This window comes from Olea europaea, unplaced genomic scaffold (genome assembly GCF_002742605.1).
Source record: "Olea europaea var. sylvestris unplaced genomic scaffold, O_europaea_v1 scaffold632, whole genome shotgun sequence".
NCBI classification, from domain to species: domain Eukaryota; kingdom Viridiplantae; phylum Streptophyta; class Magnoliopsida; order Lamiales; family Oleaceae; genus Olea; species Olea europaea.
The window spans coordinates 188,709-207,387 of record NW_019264682.1 but is presented as its reverse complement, the minus strand read 5'-3'; the positions used below and the strand labels follow the sequence as shown (position 1 = coordinate 207,387).

The window sequence follows — 18,679 nt, the reverse complement described above, 5'->3', positions numbered from 1 at the left end:
ACAGGAGGGGGGGGGCGGGGGGGGCTAAAAGGTTAACCAAATATTTGTGTTACATAAGGTCCATGAAGTCCAAAACCATAAAACATGCTCTACAACTTATGCAATTAAATGATTTTTTTACCTTGCATTTTCCACCAAAATCTTTATATCAGGCAGCCATTAATGAATAACTTACCTTTGCAAATGTAGGTAATTACCAGCTGAAGACACCATTGTTTATATAGCACATTCCTTTGAAATATTTCCTTTACAAGCTCTGACAGGGAAATGATGTGCATATCAGGTTTCAACTTTCATGGTTCCATGAATGCAGGTTTGGTGATTCTGATTTGCCCATTGATGATCTTGCTGCAGTTTGTCTTCTGGTATTCCTGGGATTTGAGACCTTAGCTAGAATGGAACAGATCAAATCATCATGGACCATTTGGCATTTGTATAACGCCTCGAGAGCAGAAAAAAATAAAAATAAAATAACCTACAATTTTGTTGAAACTGACTCGCATGAATATTTTGACCGATCACAGTTATATTTTGGTATTTCATCCTTACTTGAAGCCTCCTCCAGTGATGGCCTAAAAGCAGAAGAAGAACGAAAGGAGGTGAGTCTTCTGCCAAGTAATGATATGATCTAGTTGAGACTTTAGCCAAAATCAATCCTGATGCTAAGTTTTTACATTTTCGAGATGTTGCATGAAATAGCAATTTGGACTCCAAGTTGCACAGGTGTACTATGGATAGGATCCAAGAGGGACATTTTCACTATTAATATTTTGTACATTTACACAAACACAAGTAAATTTATTTGATAACAAATAAATATTTCCAGTGACTTTTCTGCATCTTTATCAGAGCTACATTGTTAAATTGGTCCATTATACTCATATCAAAGTGTGGAAGCTAAAATATTTAAACCTGTAATCTTTCTTCTCCTCTCCCTGGTAAACGAATAATCACCCAGAGTTCATCCAGATTCTTGATGCACTAATAATTTACTGATTCGTCGAATATTCATGATGAGAATATGTAGAAGAGTCGCTGTATCTTTCGTATGTTTAGTGGATGAATTTATTTATAAAGGGCATCTTAGACGCCGTTGGAGAATAAAATGTATTAGATCATCTAGGTCGTTATGTTCAATATTTATTCTGTGCGTGGTATTGAGAAAACCAAGGATGCAATGGTGCTTAGTGCCTCATCCCCCACCCACTCAAAAATAAAATAATCATTCATACCTCAAGTGCATGTTTAATATGATTAACGTAATTTAATTTAATTTTTTTTTGTCAAGTGTTGTTTATTATTTAATCCATCTTACCAAATATGCGAAAATTGTTCTGCATGAGCAGCTTACCCACCTAACTATAGAAATGTTTGGATTACCAAGTGGTAAAAGGGGAGAGTGGAGAAATTCAGCTTTGCTTGAGGCTGCTGCGTCAAGGGTTCGAATCCTGAAATATGGATTTGGCTCTTGAGTAAGTGCAAGTGTACAAACAAATTTCCACCATGTACCCTTGGAGGCATAACCTGCGATTTACCTCTCTCACGATGCTCCAGGGCAGGGGTGGTGGGAGACCCTTAAAGTTGGGGTTCAACCTTTATAGAAATGTTTGGATTACAATCCAGGCTGAGCTGGCAGTTTCAGAACTTTCTGGATCTGGGGCTGGTATTTTGTCTGCTGCAAACAGTCTTCAGCACTTTCTTGCTAGTTTTTGTTGCTGAATGGGGTGACAAATCATTTTTCTCCACAATTGGTGAGTTGAAAACTTCGCATTAATATACTGCAACAACTAGTTAAGAAGTCTTTAATGCGATACTCTCTCTTTCAGCACTTGCTGCGGCCTCATCGCCTCTTGGGGTCATTGCAGGGGCATTAGTTGGCCATGGAGCTGCAACATTGGTAAATTTGAGTTTGAAATTAAAACCTTCAGCTGTAGCCCGTTTCTATTTCCGTAGGATCATAATTATTGGAAACTCACACAACACTTCTTTCATAAAACAATGTTAAGCAGTTTTGAAATAAAACGCGTGCAGTACAGTTTTAGCTCTGAAGTCTAGAGTTGTAAAAATGACTCAACCTCTATGTTCAAGACATTAACTTACGTACTATCCTCTACGAGAGAGCCTAGCTCATCTTATCTCTCATAGATTTTTATAACGTCCAAAGGATTCGACCCATGATCTTTCCGTTGAGAAAGATTTAAGTTGAATTTTGATACTAATTAGGATAAAAAGATTGGCTAAACTCTCCCATAACGAACAATACATAAGTTAACGACTTGAGCATAGAGGTCGAGTCGTTTTGTGATGAGCAGGCCTCGGGCCTGACTCTTATGTACTATCCGCTTTGGGAAAGCCAACGGCGAGGCAAGAGGACCGGATCTTACAAGAGTACTCCATAGCTTTTCACGAATTGCAATTCATCTTTTATATATATATATGCTGATTAATACCAATTTATATCTGCAGCTCGCTGTTCTAGGAGGTTCTTTTCTGGGGACATATTTATCCGAGAAGGTAGCTTCCTGTGCTGTTATTAATCAACCAAACATGGTATAAAGGAACCAGTATTCACCCCCATCAACACGTCGTGAATAATTGCATTTTGTCGAATGCATATTAGTATCCATCCTTCTGGATCATATGGCTCGGATCATTATTAAACAGTGAAGACAGTCGCGTGTATGCCCCCAACAGACGAGAATAAACACTCACCTTAACATATACGCAGATGAAGTGTTTAATTTCAGCTGCCTATGACACCATTAATTCTCAATTTAATCAAACTTTCGTCTATTGAACAGGTTATTGCTTACATTGGTGGCTCTCTCTTCCTCGTTTTTGCTGCAGTTACATTGATCGAGATAATTACTTAGAAATAATAATTTTTTTTCGCCTTCACTGACTTGGGTAGAACTGCCTTGGATGAATTCGTCTCCTTGAATAGGTTCAGAGATCTACTACTGACAACTTTTTGTTCATTGTAGAGTGATTAGACTTGAGTAGGTTGGTGCTCTACAGAAACTTCTGTATATTTAAAAATATAAATTGATTGATGATGGAATTGGATTTCTTTTCTTCGAGACTTGTTATTCTGAGCGCTTTGTTTTTCCAATTATACTATTTGGATAATCATACTTAACAATAATGATTGACAATGTTGATATTATCAAAATCTGAGCCATTGATTTAAAAGCTATTTATAAAATAAATGAATGTGATCATATCAAATGTGAGTTTGACAATCAAAATTGTCAAACTAGATTATACATTTAGCATGATTCTTAGTACTATCACTATTTAAATGACATGTATATTCACTATTTAAATGAGACTAAGCCCCAATTTGGTAACTATTTTTTCAAAAATAAAAATAAAAATTCATACTCATTTTCAATCATACATTCTTATAATAAAATACTCGTCGCATAAACCCAAAGTTTTTTCTTACTTTTAAACCGTGTACTCCTCAAAAATTTTACTATTCAAAAACTCATTCTTTCCAAAAAATAATTACCAAACAGGGACTAGTGCCTCGTTTGGTATCCATTTTTTTTTTCAAAATGTATTTTTCTCTCTCTTCTTTTTAACCACACAGTTTTCTTTAAAATAATATTATAAGTAAATAAAAAACTTTTCCTTATTTTTCAACCACACATTTTCCATCAATTTACTATTCTAAAATACATTTTTATATAAAAATGACTCCCAAACACCATATATAGGAGAATCAGTACTGAGTTGCATACTTGCATAATCTGGGGTAAAACTATAATCCGAGGTGGGGAGATTTCTAGATCCTTTTTAATGAATTTTCATCAGTTCCTGAAAAATAGTAACAAAATCTTTAAGGGAAATTAATAGTAATTCGAACTGAGGATAGAACATATAGAATTAAGCAAACAGAAGCCATAGTCTCCTTTTAAACAAACTAACAGAATTTTTCACGCACCAAGGAAACATTCGGTGTATAGTACTCAACAACACTTTACATTAGGGTAAGATTTTAACATTTTTCTTTTTAATCGACTTACCAAACACTAGAGAGCTAGGTGAATGAAAAAACCACACCAAATGAAGGCTTGAAATTGGAATCTTGATCTATACACACTTGAAGCCTGGAGGAACGGTTTTGCCACAAGCACTGACCAGCACACTAAGCGCAGCTGGCACTTTCAACTTAATTCCAAGTATATTAGCCTTAATGGCAGTGCAAAGACAAGCTGCAGCTTCCAAGTTAGCCAGCCCTTCTAGTAGAGAACAACATTTTCCTGATGGTGGGTTCCCAATAACAACGTTAACGAGTCCAAGGAGGTCGATGCAGACGCCAAGCTTCAATGTGTCCCTAGGGCAGAAGGGGTTCGTTGGTGCCGTTTTCGGGATGCATGTGCCACAACCACTGGTTAACGTGGCGAAAAAGAGGAAGGAGAAGGTCAAGACGATCGAGAAAAGATTGTTGGCAGCCATTGTTGCTGGCTTGAAACACTAGGCTTAAGGAATGGTGCTTTTGTTGAAATGAAGTTGTCTTATATAAAGTAAGAGTAATGCTATTCATAATCGCAGTGAACGACTGCAAATAACATTATTCATAAAGTAAAGATAGAAAGTGAGGTTAAAGTTGGGAGATTGATTGAGTGGAAGAGTGTAAAATGAAAATGGTGTGCAAGTTGGATTTTGTAATCTTGCGCAAAATATGGATGCTTAATATCTTACGCTAATTTGGGGTTAGATATTCAAGAAACTCTCCATGCTCAAAGTACATATTTAACAATTTAATTAACTTTTGCAAATTTTGCAAGTAAAATCTTTTAAATACTACAATGGTCCTTTATATTTAATATTAGAACATCTTCAAGGAACTCTCGATTTATAAATAGCATCTTATGTATAATAGGGATTATCTTTAAATGTAGAGAGTAACTCCAATAATACTATTTATTTTGACTCTTTATTTTATTTTTTCTTATAAACATTTATTAATTTCTTCTCATCTCTTATTTAACATATTTTTTTTTTAATAAGTTAATGGCCAATCAATACAAATGCGATTTGAATATTTTAAATTGTATAGCATTCAAAATTGTAACTTCTTAAATGAAATAATTGTTAATTAAATATAGAGTGTGAATTTGGCTCTACAAATTTAAAGAGACGAACTCATTGAGTATCTCCAAAAGACACTTTATTCATAAAAAAGCATCTTATGTATTATAGAGAGCATTTTTAAAATTTAGAGAGTCAAAATTTTTTATGCACTCCAATAATGTTCTTTATTTTGCTCTCCATTTTGATTTTCTCAATAAATATTTGTTGATTTCTCCTCATATATTATATAACATAATTTTTTGTATATATCAATGGTCAATCAATTAAAATATGGTTTGAATAGTTGAAGAAGTATATCATTAAAATCAATGACTTAAATCAATCATTGTTCATTAAGAATAGATAGTAAATTTGACTCTCTAAATTTGAAGAGTCAAATCTACTATTTATTTTCAAAAAAGTTAAAATAAAGAGTCTCTTGTAACTTATTTTTAAGTATTATAATATCTCCAAAAGACTCTTTAAACACAAAATACGCTCTATTTTAAAGAGTCAATACTTATAAATGAGCTTCAAGAGCTCTCTATTTTAACTATTGAAAATAAAGAGTATGTTTGGCCCTCCAAATTTAAAGAACCAAACTTCCTCTCGTTGCATTTAATACATTATAAGTTTAAATACTTTATAATTTAAAATTTTCAAATTACATTTGAATCGATTACTTATTAATATATAAAAAATTATACTTAAATAAAGTATGTGGAGAAATTATTAAATATTCATTGAAAAAAATAAAATAAAGAATCAAAGCATAGAGCATGTTGGAGTGTATAAAAAAATTAATCTCTAAATTTAAATATGCTCTCTATTATGTATAAGATGATCTTTATAAATAGAGAATCTCTTAGAGATGCTCTTAGCTAGGAGCGGATCTAGGATTGGATCCAAAATCGAGCAATAAAATTTCAAACCAGGCTAATATGTGAAAAAAATTTACACATAAAAAACTCTTTTTAAAAAAATAATAATAAATAATAAAAATAAAAATCTTGGGCTTTGGGGGGACTACAGCTGGTCCCCCCTACATTCGCCCCTGCTCTTAGCTCTTTAGTTCCTGTTTAGCTTTCATTAATTTTTATTCTATTACATTTTATTTTTCTCTCTCTTATTTTCAACCACATAATCTTTCATAAAATAATATTACACGTAAATTGAAACTTTTTCTTTTTTTCAACTACTCATTTTTCGAAATAAAATACTATTCCACTCATTTTCATTTCCATGAAATAGGGGCCAAACGTGGACTTAATATGAAGAGTATTTTATATTTTAGAGAGTCTTTTAAAAATGCTCTAAGCATCAACTCTCTAAAATAGAAAGTATTTAGTATTTAGAGGGACTTTTGGAGTCGTTCTTATTGTACAAGTTATTCCCAGCATTGGACGCTGGAAATGGCATGTTTATAACCGAATACTAATATTTTAACTTTTATTTTTATCTTTTCCTTTATATTAAATTATTATTTTTGAATATTTATATTTGAAATTACAGTATTTCCAGCCTGTACTATGTTTCATATCTAAAATTTAAAATATACACCTAAAGAATTTTTCATGCAATTATTTGTGCTAAATGTGTTAGCTTTTCCATTAATAACAAAAGTAGGTGTGTTTCAACTTTTAACTAGAACAAAATCCGAAGCTTGTGGTACCTGCTTGGAATGAAACAGTTTGATGCCCAAAGTGAAACTTTAGTATAAGTTGTGTGATTAAAAGATTTTAACCGTTAAAATCTTATTTATTACGATTTCCAATCATACATAATCTTGCTTACCTTGTTATTATTCAAAGAAAAAATTGTGTAATACTTACACATTTTAAGACTATACATATATTAATTGGTATATTAGCAAAAATATTAATTTCACGAGTAGTTAAGGGTTTGTTTGAGTTCTTTTTTTTTCTTGGGGAGGAATAGATTTTGTAATAGTTATTTTTTGAAAAATGCGCAATTAAAAAGTAAAAAAAAAAATTGGATCTACGAGTAAAATTATTTATTAGGAGGATATGTAATTCAAATGAGTTTGGGAAAAAAAATTAAATTTTAAAGAATGAGCTCGAACAGGTGCTAAATGTCAATCATATATAAACATAATACTGGATTAAATAATCCATGCAAAATGTAATCAATAATAACAAAATTGTACACAAAATGCATACTATATAGCTGGAAGATATAGGCTCCGTTTGGTAGGGATTTTTTGCCCCAAAAAATTGATTTTTTTGATCGTTATTTTACTATTCAAGCTGTAATTTTTGACTTCTTCTCTCACATGTGGACCCCACTTTTCTTCTAACGGTCAAAAAATCAATTCTCGAAATCTCTACCAAACGGGCCCATAGAATTATTAGGAGCCTTGCGTGGAATATTTAGTAAAAAGAATTAAGCTATTTGTATAATGTTAGTTGACAATGTTAGAAGTGGCGAAATTCGGACCAATGATTTAAAAAATAGTTTTTGATAATGTAAAAAAATGAATAGTTATGATGATACCAACAAATGTTGTCATTCATTATTGTGCAAGTAGCATAATTGATAGTAAAAATTACTTTCTTCTATCACACGTTGAGGACCTAAAAAAGAGCCTATCTTGCCCCCCAGGGCACATCCAAATTGGCGGAACAATCACATTGGGGGGCTTTGGAACCAAGTGTGGGGAGTTCGATTCCTGGTTGGAGCAGCCAAGTGATGTAATAACCAGAGGAAGGGTTGGAGCAGCTTGGTGATGTAATAACCATGGAGGAGGGTCCCTTTGGGGAAGGAGTAAAAGCCATGTGGGAACCTGGGAACCAACAAGGGCACAACCTGCGATTTACCTCCACTAGTCACTGAGGGGCCGGGGCTAGAGGTCCAGGATTTAGTCCGGCTAAGCTGGGACACCTGGGTTAAAAAAAAAAAAAAAAGAGCCTATCTATACGTACAAAGAAAATCACAAAAATAGTACAGGTATTCAAAACAAATGAAGTTGTTGAGGGAAAAGAAAAGGCATAAATAGTAAATGAAAAAACAAAGAACTGTCACATCATCATTTTTTAAAATTCTGTAGCTTACCTGTGAAAATTTCCAGTAAGTTTAGCATAAATCCCTAAAAAATGGCATGGGTGCTGGCCAGGTTGTGTGACATAACACGTATTTTCTCAATTGGGCAAGAAAGGACAACCTCTTTTGTATTGTGCTTTGTCTAGTCATTGAATTATGAATCAATTATTGATGCAACGTAACCTCCATATATGTGGCCATGTTTGGTACCCATTTTTTTAAAAATGTATTTTTCTCTCTCTTCTTTTCAATCACACATTCTTTATTAAAATAGTATTACACGTAAATAAAAAATTTTTCCTTATTTTTTAACCACACATTTCCCATTAATTTACTATTCAAAAATACATTTTCACGTAAAAATATCTACCAAACACCTCTATGTTTGCCAACTTAAGAGCATCTTCAATAATGCTTTAAATTATATCTAAATTATGATTTAAATGTTTAAAGTGGTCAAAAACTTCTCCAATGAAGAGATGCAAAGGAAATGTAAATTACATTTTTTAAGGAGAAAATGCATTTGTATGTGTGTAAAAATTATTTTTTTAAAGAAAAAAAAAAAAAAAAAAAAAAAAAAAAAAAAAATAAGGTATCAACAAGGCAAAAAGCTATCATCCCCTTGCACCAAATTTTTTTAGATCTCGTACAAAATTTAAATTTATATCCATCAAAATATAAATGAGAATGCAAAAGTAATTTTGAAGATGTCAATTTACACCCAATTTTACGTCATCATTAGAGATACTTTAATCTAATGCTAGTGATCGAACTACTAACCAATAAATTGCAATATATAACATTTTTGTAATTATTTTTTATAAAATGCTTTTGAAAAATGGATCGCCAAAAACATTTAATTTAGTTTATTCTAGATCTATTGAAAATAAAATTGGATTCATCATCGTAATTGGGCAAATGTTTCTTTTGAAAAAAGGACTGTTAGTTTGTTCCTTGGAAGTGGATTCTACAACCCAATTTCATCTTCTCCATTTTTTCTGTACTTCTTGTGACTCCAGTTATAGATTCATTATCATTTTCATTTTATTGATTTCCCCGAAATCAATGGAAAAGATTGTTCTTTTCATATGCTATAAAGGAACCCATTATTTATTTGCAGAAATTTTATCTAAGCATTCAAAATATCATATTAGCAAAAATTTTATTTGACATAATATGAAAATTTTCTCTAACGAAAATACTGCCACAATTTTGTTATCCTATATTTTTCAGTAAAAATAATATATAATATCGAGTTTAGTAACTAAAGCAAGCAACAATTCTATTCTACTTCCGAGTCCTCGTGGCTACAGAAAGGTTATTGTGTGTCCATCTTACCCTTTTATTTTTATTGAACATAATTTTCAAATTAATAATTCTATAATTTTATTATTTATCAATTTTTATAATTATGTATTTGTATGTTGATTTTATAATACATATTGAAGCTAGATTTTGAAGATATATTGTATGAATATCATTACAAGATTTTAGTGGTAAGACTTTTGTATTGCAATGTCGACTGCATCATCTGAAATGTGAAATGCGATGACTAATGAAAAGTCGGCAAGAAAGGACAACCTCTTTTGTATTGTGCTTTGTCTAGTCATTGAATTATGAATCAATTATTGATGCAACGTAACCTTCATATATATGTCTGCCAACTTAAGAGCATCTTCAATAATGCTTTAAATTATATCTAAATTATGATTTAAATGTTTAAAGTGGTCAAAAACTTCTCCTACGTGTTCCTCCCTGCGCACAATCAGCGAATAGTCAGGCGCACACGGTCGGAACCAGCGGGGGTGGTGACGGCCATATACACTCCGACGGTCAAGTCAGATTTAAGTGATCGGAATAGTACCCAGGGGCTATGCAAATCAATGATAAAGGGGGAGGAGAAAATATATAAATTTGCTATGAAGTGCTATGTAGTAAGAGTTTCATTACTTTTGCCTCTTGTCAAACCTTGGGTATTTATAGGTGGTATGAACCGTTGGATGTGGGACGCGTGTATACATCTGACGGTATGAAGCGTCCGCTCATAAGCGTCAATCAGCCGCGTTTGTAGAGTGGGCGGACAGTTTGTTTCTTCTTAGTTGAATTGACATAAAGTTGATAAGTCACATCAACTAGCCTCATGAAGACGTCAAATCAATTTAAACCTTAGGTGCAGGAAGGATCTTGGCACAAATCTCAAATTGGCGGCGGATCCTCTAACCGGGGTCCACTTGACCCCGACCTCGAAGGCGAGATGCTTCGGCAGGTCAGTAGTAGGAATCGCTATATCACTTCGGAGACACTTCGGAAGGGTCGTTTTCAGGTCGGAATATGTGGTGCTGTGAGTCCGAGGCGTGTAAGATCGGAGCGTAACAGTGGTCCCCCAAGTCCAGGGATGAATATTTATATCATGCGTAGACTTGCTTTCCTGACCGGACCGCAAGTCATGGGAGTTTTGAGGATTGATCTGTTGCAGCAATCGAGGTTATGATAACAGGCAGACGTGCCAAAGTTTCGTTATTGTGCGTAACGTACGAGGCGGTCAACCAGCATGGAACTTCGCGTAAGGTGCATCAAAGCTTCACGAATATGGTGCGCTGACCCCACAGACCGACGCGTTGGGAGATGGCCGAAACTTTGTAAAGCATGGGAGGTAACACATCGTCCGAGGCAATAACCCAAAAGGGCCTTTGCGTCAGATGCGTTCAAACTTTGTAAAGTTGGAGGAGGAGCTCATCTGCCACCGATGCGCTGACCCAAAAGACCGACGCGTTGGGAGATGGCAGAAACTTTGTAAAGTATGGGAGGTGACGTAGCGTCCGAGGCGATGACCCAAAAGGGCCTTCGCATCAGGTGCATCCAAGCTTTGTANGTGGTGCTGTGAGTCCGAGGCGTGTAAGATCGGAGCGTAACAGTGGTCCCCCAAGTCCAGGGATGAATATTTATATCATGCGTGGACTTGCTTTCCTGACCGGACCGCAAGTCATGGGAGTTTTGAGGATTGATCTGTTGCAGCAATCGAGGTTATGATAACAGGCAGACGTGCCAAAGTTTCGTTATTGTGCGTAACGTACGAGGCTGTCAACCAGCATGGAACTTCGCGTAAGGTGCATCAAAGCTTCACGAATATGGTGCGCTGACCCCACAGACCGACGCGTTGGGAGATGGCCGAAACTTTGTAAAGCATGGGAGGTAACACATCGTCCGAGGCAATAACCCAAAAGGGCCTTTGCGTCAGATGCGTTCAAACTTTGTAAAGTTGGAGGAGGAGGTCATCTGTCACCGATGCGCTGACCCAAAAGACCGACGCGTTGGGAGATGGCAGAGACTTTGTAAAGTATGGGAGGTGACGTAGCGTCCGAGGCGATGACCCAAAAGGGCCTTCGCATCAGGTGCATCCAAGCTTTGTAAAGTTGGAGGAGGAGCTCATCTGCCACCTGTGCACTGACCCAAAAGGCCGACATGTTTGGAGATGGCTGAAACTTTGTAAAGCATGGAAGGTAACGCAACGTCCGAGGTGATGACCCAAAGGGGCCTTCGCGTCAGGTGCGTCCAACCTTTGTAAAGTTGGAGGAGGAGCTCATCTGCCACCGGTACGCTGACCCAAAAGGCTGACGCATTGGGAGATGACTGAAACTTTGTAAAGCATGGGAGGTAATGTAGCGTCCGAGGTGATGACCCAAAGGGGCCTTCGCGTCAGGTGCGTCCAAACTTTGTAAAGTTGGAGGAGGAGCTCATCTGCCATCAGTGCGTTGACCCAAAAGGCCGACGCGTTGGGAGATGGCTGAAACTTTGTAAAGCATGGGAGGTAATGCAGCGTCCGAGGCGATTCAAACGTCAAATGATTTGACAACTGTTGCGTGTTTTCAAGGTGACGGTTGGGTGCCATGCCCATTCTCCTAAAAGGCTGCTGCGGCTACTAATTATTATTGAAAACTGGTTGCAACCAAGGTGACGCATTTCAAGCAAGCGTGAAAGTCACAGTGACATCTTGGGCGTAGATCAAATTCGGCGTTTCATTTCAACGGCCTAGATTGAAGATGCGATGAACGACTTAGATTGATCGCATTTGAATTCAACGATGGAGATCGGATTTGTTTTTCTATAAAAGCAGGACTCTGAGGTTTTCTCAGGCTTTCTACCCTTGCGAAACTAACATTATATTCTGCTCTCGAGTTATTGGCGATTTTCGACGTTTTGTAAGCAATTCCGGTGAGAAAACTAGACTTCCAGCGACCTTACACCATTTCCGGCTAGGAAAACCTCCAAACCCATAAGTTTCAGTACCTATTTAGGCTTTTAAATTTTGAAAGAATGGCCTCAAAGGGGAGTTCTGGTTCGGGAAGGGGTTTAGAAATGGTGAGGGTGGACGAGCCCATTGTGGCGACCTCCTCAGAAATAGCCGAGGCAATAATGGGGGGAAAATATATGGAAACGACCAGATAGTCCACCAGATACCTCTGTGCATTGGGGGGCGTCGGACTACCCATCAAAATTAAGGGAGGCCGACCTGGGGAGACTTAGGACAGAATATAGGATCCCTGATAATGTAGATTGATCCTCCCGGGCCGAAAGAGAGAGCCTACTACCTTAGGCCGGGCTGTGTGGACATTAGTGAGGCGATCCTTAGGGCCGAACTTAGGCTGCCCGTTCACCCATTCTTTAGGATGGTGCTTAGGTCCTATGGGCTAGCCCCGACGCAGCTCAATCCAAACTCCTGGAGCCAGATGGTGGGTTCCTGGATGTTGTGGAAAGAGGCGTCATTAGGGGTGGAGATGCCCCTTTTCGTTTTCCAAACCCTTTATATTCCTAAGGTTACTGCCGGGGGGGGATAAGACCCGGGGATGGTTTTACCTTACGTCATGGGGTTCCCACACTCCATTCATGGTCGATCTACCGAGCTCCATCAAAAAATGGAAGAGCTCATGTTGCTGGGCCGCAGAGCGATGGGACACGATGGAGGGGGACCCCCTGGCGCCTCTTACGGTTCCAACGAAGTATTCAACGCTTAGTGAGTATAGTAGTAGTTTTTCCTTATATTTCTCTTCGGTTCGAATAGTGTCTAACAGTTACATTTCCTTTGTAGGTGCTCTTCCTCGGTGCGAGTTGTCAACCGAGGACTTTGACATCATTTGTGTCATTTATCAGCTGCCTCAAAAGAAGAGGTCCTACCACATGCTGATCCGAAAGAACATCCATTTCATTACTCACGATTTAATGGCATCCCAAGGTAACTGGACCGAAGTCTTTACTTTTTATTCCGAACTCCCAAGACTTGTATTAATTCCTTATTTGCTTCTTTGCAGACAACTTTAATAAGAAACTGCCAGTGCGCCCCGACTTCAAGACCATCCAGAAGATGATGGCAGAGGCACGGGCGTTAAAGGCCTCCTCCTCCTCGTACAAAAAGCAAATGGAGGAGCTGGTGGAGGCCAGTAAAAGGCTCCAGCCCCCGACGGAGGAGGAGGTACTAGAGGACCTGGAGGCTGACCTTCGAAGGAAGGGCAAGAAGAGTGCCGCCCCTCCAAGACACCCAACTGTGGCGAAGCCACCCCCAGCTCTGAGGCAGACCACAATTCCCACGGGGGTGGCCCTCCCAAAGAGAAAGCCCGCTCCAACTGAGTTCGTCGCTACCCCGGCCACAACACCCCTCGCTGCAGTGCCAATTGACCAAGCACCGGGGCAACAGAAGAGAAAAAGGTCCCGTCCCTCTAAGGAGGTCGACTTTCTGGGCACTAATCTTGAAGAGCCCGTAAGGGAAGTGTTGGAGGCTCTTCCTCCCGAAACAGTTGTGGTGGCGGTGGTCCACAATAAATACTGGACGGAGGAGTGGAGGGACCACACCGCCTCCTACACGGCTAAGGATTTGGTGGCCGCGAACAACGCCTGTGTGGCTCGGGCCCTGAGCACAAGCATCCAATTTGAGGGCTTGGTGAAGGATCTGAACTCTAAGAGGGAGGACCTCGCCAAGCGCCTCGAGGAGGCGATGCATTACAGGGATGCCGTGCGGGCGGCTCAAGCCAAAGCCACGCAGGCAGAGGAGGGGAAGAAAGATGCTGAGGCCCAACTTACTGCCGCGAAAGCAAAAGTGGAACGGCTGAAGAAGGAATTGTATGAGGTGGAATGCCAAGTGGCTGCTGTGACTCGGCGACTTGATCACGCCAATGAGCACCACAAGCTCGCTACCGATGCTTTAGAGGCCTCCAACAAAGAAAAGGTAGAGCTAAGGCAAAAGGCAGAGGCCCAGTCAGAAGAGATTGCCTCTTTGAAGGAGGAGTTGAAGTCTGTGGGGGAGGTGGCAGTCCAGAACTTCATTGACCACTTCGAAGACCATCCCCTGTATGACGACTTTGCCAACTTCTGGGCCTCATGGAGTGCCCAAAGCTTACTGGGTCGACTGAAGGAGGTGCATCCCACTCTGGACATCTCTTCATTGGAGGCAGAGTTTGGGGGACCAACTGGAGGTTGGCCTGATAGGGTTGTCGAGGAGGCTCCGGAGGCCCAGGAGGCGGCCAATGTAGAAGTCCCTCCAGCAAATTAGGGTTACCTCTTGTAATGGCTTCAGCCCCTCTGTACTTAAATTAATTAAATGAAATGAAAATTTTTGTTAAGTATTTGGGCTTCTGCTTCTTTGTATTTTCTATCTGTTTATACTTGTATGAACGACAAACGTCAGACTAATTGCCTCGCGACAATAACCAGTTAATAATTGCGGACCGGACCACTCAAGTTAATATAAGTTTAAACACTTAAGCGAGTATGAAGTGACTCTTAATGCCAACTTGTTAATAATTTGAGATCAGACCACTTAAGCAAACATGAAGAGCTGCTTAATGTTAATCAGCTAATAATTGAAGATTGAATCACTTAAATGAACCTTCTGAAGTACTGCGGAAACTATTCACTAACTGATGTGGCTCGAAATCGAAGATTCATTACTAAGATAAATTACATCACCCTTTACAAAGGCGATTCCATCACTTAGGGAATTTTACAACTGAGATCAAATCAGGACAATCTATTCACTATAACATATTGAAATCGGATCGGAACAATGTCTCATTATTGGTAGTACTTCCTCAAGTGTTCAATATTCCACTGATGAGGCAGCGCCTTTCCTGACATATCTTTGATTTCGAAGGTACCAGGTCGGGATTCCCAACGGATGCGGTAAGGGCCTTCCCAGTTTGGGCCGAACACTCCTGAGCCGATTGGTTTTGAAGATTGGAAAACTCTTCTGAGGATGAGGTCGCCCAAGCGGAGAGTTCTGTTTCTGACATTGGAGTTGTAATAGTAGCTCGGGTCATCTTTCAATGATATTTTGTCAAGATCACTTGGGAGGTATCTCTCTTTTCCTCAAGGAGGTGTAGTTCGCTTATTCGCGTCTCGTCATTGCTGATCTCATTGAAATGTATTCGTCGATGTGATGGGACCCCAACTTCAACTGGACTCATTGCCTCGGCTCCGTAGGTCATGGAAAATGGGATTTCACCGATTGCAGTCTGGCAAGAAATCTTGATAGGCCAGAGGACGTGGGGGAGTTCGTCAACCCAGGCCCCTTTTGAGGTATCCAGTTTCCTTTTCAGGGTGTGTTTGATAGTCTTGTTCACTGCTTCAACTTGCCCATTCGCCTGGGGGTGATGAGGCGTCGAGAAGTCCTTCTTTATGCCCAATTCGTCGCATAAGTCTCGTATCTTCCTATTGTCGAACTGTCGTCCGTTATCAGACACTAAGGAGTGGGGAATGCCGAATCTACAAATGATGTTTTTCTAAACCAACTTGGTAGTATTAGCCTCGGTAATTTGGGCAAGGGGTTCTGCCTCGACCCACTTAGTGAAGTAGTCAATGGCGACAATAGCGAAAGTTGCACTTCCTTTCCCTTTTGGGAGTGGACCAATGAAGTCAATGCCCCACTTGGCGAATGGCCAAGGGCTGGTTACTACAGAGAGGCTCTGAGCAGGTTGTCTTTGTATGTTCGAGAAGCGCTAGCACTTATAACATTTTTGGACAAATTGGCAAGCATCCATTTTTAGGGTCGCCCAGAAGTAGCCTTGACGGAGAACCTTGTGTGCTAGAGCCATTCCGGAGTGGTTTCCACAGATTCCTTCATAAATTTCCCTGAGTATGTATGTGGCCTCTTCGCCTCCTACGCATCGAGAAGAGGCGAAGCGAAGCCTCTCTTGTAAAGGGTATCTTCTTACAGGACGAAGTGTACAGCCCTTTTCCTTAATTTCCTCACCTCACCTCTGGAAGCAGGCAGTGTTTGCTCCTTCAGGTAGGCGATGATGGGCTACATCCATAATGGGGTGCCTTCTATCCACAGTACCTCTTCACCTTCGAAGGTGGAGGGCTTCGATAAGTGCTCAATAGGGACGATGCTTAGCAGCTCTGAGTCCATGCTCCTGGCTAATTTTGAGAGGGCGTTTGCAAGTGCATTTTCTAGACGGGGGACTTGAGTCAGTTCGAACCTTTCAAAATGAGGAATTATGTCTAGAACCAACTTCAAGTACGCTTTCATGTTACCATCTTTGGCTGCGAAATTTCCATTGACCTGATTTACTATGAGCTGAGAGTCACTGCTCGCTAGGAGCTTCCTGACCCGCATCTCCCTAGCGAGTCTAAGACCTGCCAGAAGGGCCTCATATTCGACTGCGTTGTTTGAGGCTTTGAAGCCGAACCTTACTGCACAATTTAACTTGTGGCCTTCCGGGCTCTCCAATACGATCCCTGCCCCTGCGCCAGCCTCTCTTGAGGACCCATCTACAAATAGTTTCCATGTGGGGGGCTCGGCTGGTTCCATTATCGCCTCTATTTCTGGGGCTTTGGTAAACTCAACCATAAAATCAGCAAGGGCCTGGCCCTTGACGGCATGTCGAGGTCGGAACGTTAGATCAACTCGCTGAGCTGTATTGCCCATTTTAGCAGGCGCCCTGATGCGTCTGTTTTCTGCATTACCTGCTTTAAAGGGAAATTGGTAAGAACTTGTATTGAGTGGGCTTGGAAATATGGCCTCAGCTTTCTTGAGGCTGTGATAAGGGCGAGTGCCGATTTTTCCATGTCTGGGTAGTGTGTTTCAGTTGGGAGAAGTGCTTTGTTGATGTAGTACACTGGCAATTGGCGCTCATTTTTTCCCTGATTAGGATTGCGCTCACTGCCACGTCCGAAACCACTAGATACAGTAGTAGAGATTCATCCGGTTGAGGTTTCGACAAGAGGGGCGCTTCCCCAAGGTGCTTTTTCAGAGCCTTTAAGGCTTCTTCGCACTCCGAAATCCATTGGAATTTCTTTCCTTACTTCAGCACATTGAAGAAAGGCAAGCTTTTATCTGTGGCTCTGGAGATAAAGCGACTGAGTGCGGCTATCCGACCGTTGAGACTTTGGACCTGCTTCGATTTCTGAGGTGACCTCATTTCTAGTAAGGCCGTTACTTTCACCGGATTCACCTCAATTCCTCTCTGATTTACAATATACCCCAAGAATTGACCCGATGCCACTCCAAAGGTGCACTTGAGGGGATTCAATTTCATATTATACTTTCTAAGTATCTGAAAGGTTTGGTCGATGTGACTCACGTGTTCGGTTGCCTGGAGGCTTTTGACCAACATGTCATCTATGTAGACCTCCATGGTTTTGCTAATGAGTTCGGCAAATATCATGTTAACTAACCTCTGGTATGTGGCTCCGACATTTTTCAATCCGAAGGGCATGACTTTGTAGCAATACAGGTCCCTACCCGTAATGAATGATGTAGCTTCCTCGTGAGGTCGGAACATGGGTATCTGGTTATACCCTGAGTATGCATCCATGAAACTCAGTAGTTCATGCCCAGCAGTAGAGTCCACAAGTTGATCTATTCTTGGAAGTGGGAAGCTGTCTTTGGGGCACGCCTTATTTAGGTTTGTGAAGTCCACGCATACCCTCCACTTTCTGCTGGGCTTTTTTACCAGAACCGGGTTGGATATCTACCTCGGATAGATGGCCTCTCTTATGAAACCACTGCGGCTAAGTTTGCTTACTCCCTTTTTCAGTGCCTCGTACCACTCCGGGTTTAGGGCACGCCTCTTCTGTCTATGGGGGGCATAGGAGGGGTTGATGTTAAGGTGATGGCAACTAATCCTAGGATCTATTTCCACCATATCTTCATGTTTCCATGCGAAGACATCCAGGTTCCCTTTCAGGAAGCGTATCATCTTAGCTTTTGCTTCAGGTGATAACGACTTCCCTATACGCAACACCTGACTGGGGTCTTCCGGGTTGACGGGGAAAGTCTCCAATTCTTCCATTGGGGTCGCATTTGGTTCAGAGTCAATTATTCGGGGGTCTAACTCATCAAGAGGGTGTCTTTGTTCAGGGGCCTCTTCTATGTCGACGTCTCCCTCTTGTTCAGAGGTATGCCCTTGTTCAGGGGCGTCGAGCATTTCCACGTTCGTACCGACTTCAGCGGGAACCTCAGCTAGGATTACATTAATAGTTCGGGGCTCGAACTTTCGCAGCGAGTTTAGGTAGCATGCCCTGGAGCCTATCTGATCGCCTCGGA

The 18,679-nt window shown here is 40.0% G+C and overlaps 2 protein-coding genes across 2 annotated transcripts in view; one reads left to right on the top strand and one right to left on the bottom strand.

Moving 5' to 3' along the window:
- LOC111389919 (GDT1-like protein 1, chloroplastic) overlaps window positions 1-2,873 on the top strand; it is a 17,555-nt gene extending 14,682 nt beyond the window's left edge. The window contains 7 exon segments of the mRNA XM_023014907.1: window positions 314-365; window positions 525-599; window positions 1,624-1,682; window positions 1,684-1,751; window positions 1,827-1,897; window positions 2,467-2,514; window positions 2,802-2,873. Of these exon segments, the coding sequence (XP_022870675.1) occupies window positions 314-365; window positions 525-599; window positions 1,624-1,682; window positions 1,684-1,751; window positions 1,827-1,897; window positions 2,467-2,514; window positions 2,802-2,873 (445 nt within the window).
- A 1,021-nt stretch (window positions 2,874-3,894) lies between these two features.
- LOC111389916 (14 kDa proline-rich protein DC2.15-like) lies at window positions 3,895-4,503 on the bottom strand. Its single transcript, XM_023014903.1, has one exon. The coding sequence runs from the start codon at window positions 4,462-4,464 to the stop codon at window positions 4,099-4,101; it is 366 nt and encodes a 121-aa protein (XP_022870671.1). The 5' UTR covers window positions 4,465-4,503; the 3' UTR covers window positions 3,895-4,098.
- Window positions 4,504-18,679: the final 14,176 nt, after the last annotated feature.

What these genes read in the sequence shown, in the direction of transcription:
- LOC111389916 (XM_023014903.1), bottom strand. Translation starts at nt 4,464, where the DNA reads ATGGCTGCCAACAATCTTTTCTCGATCGTCTTGACCTTCTCCTTCCTC.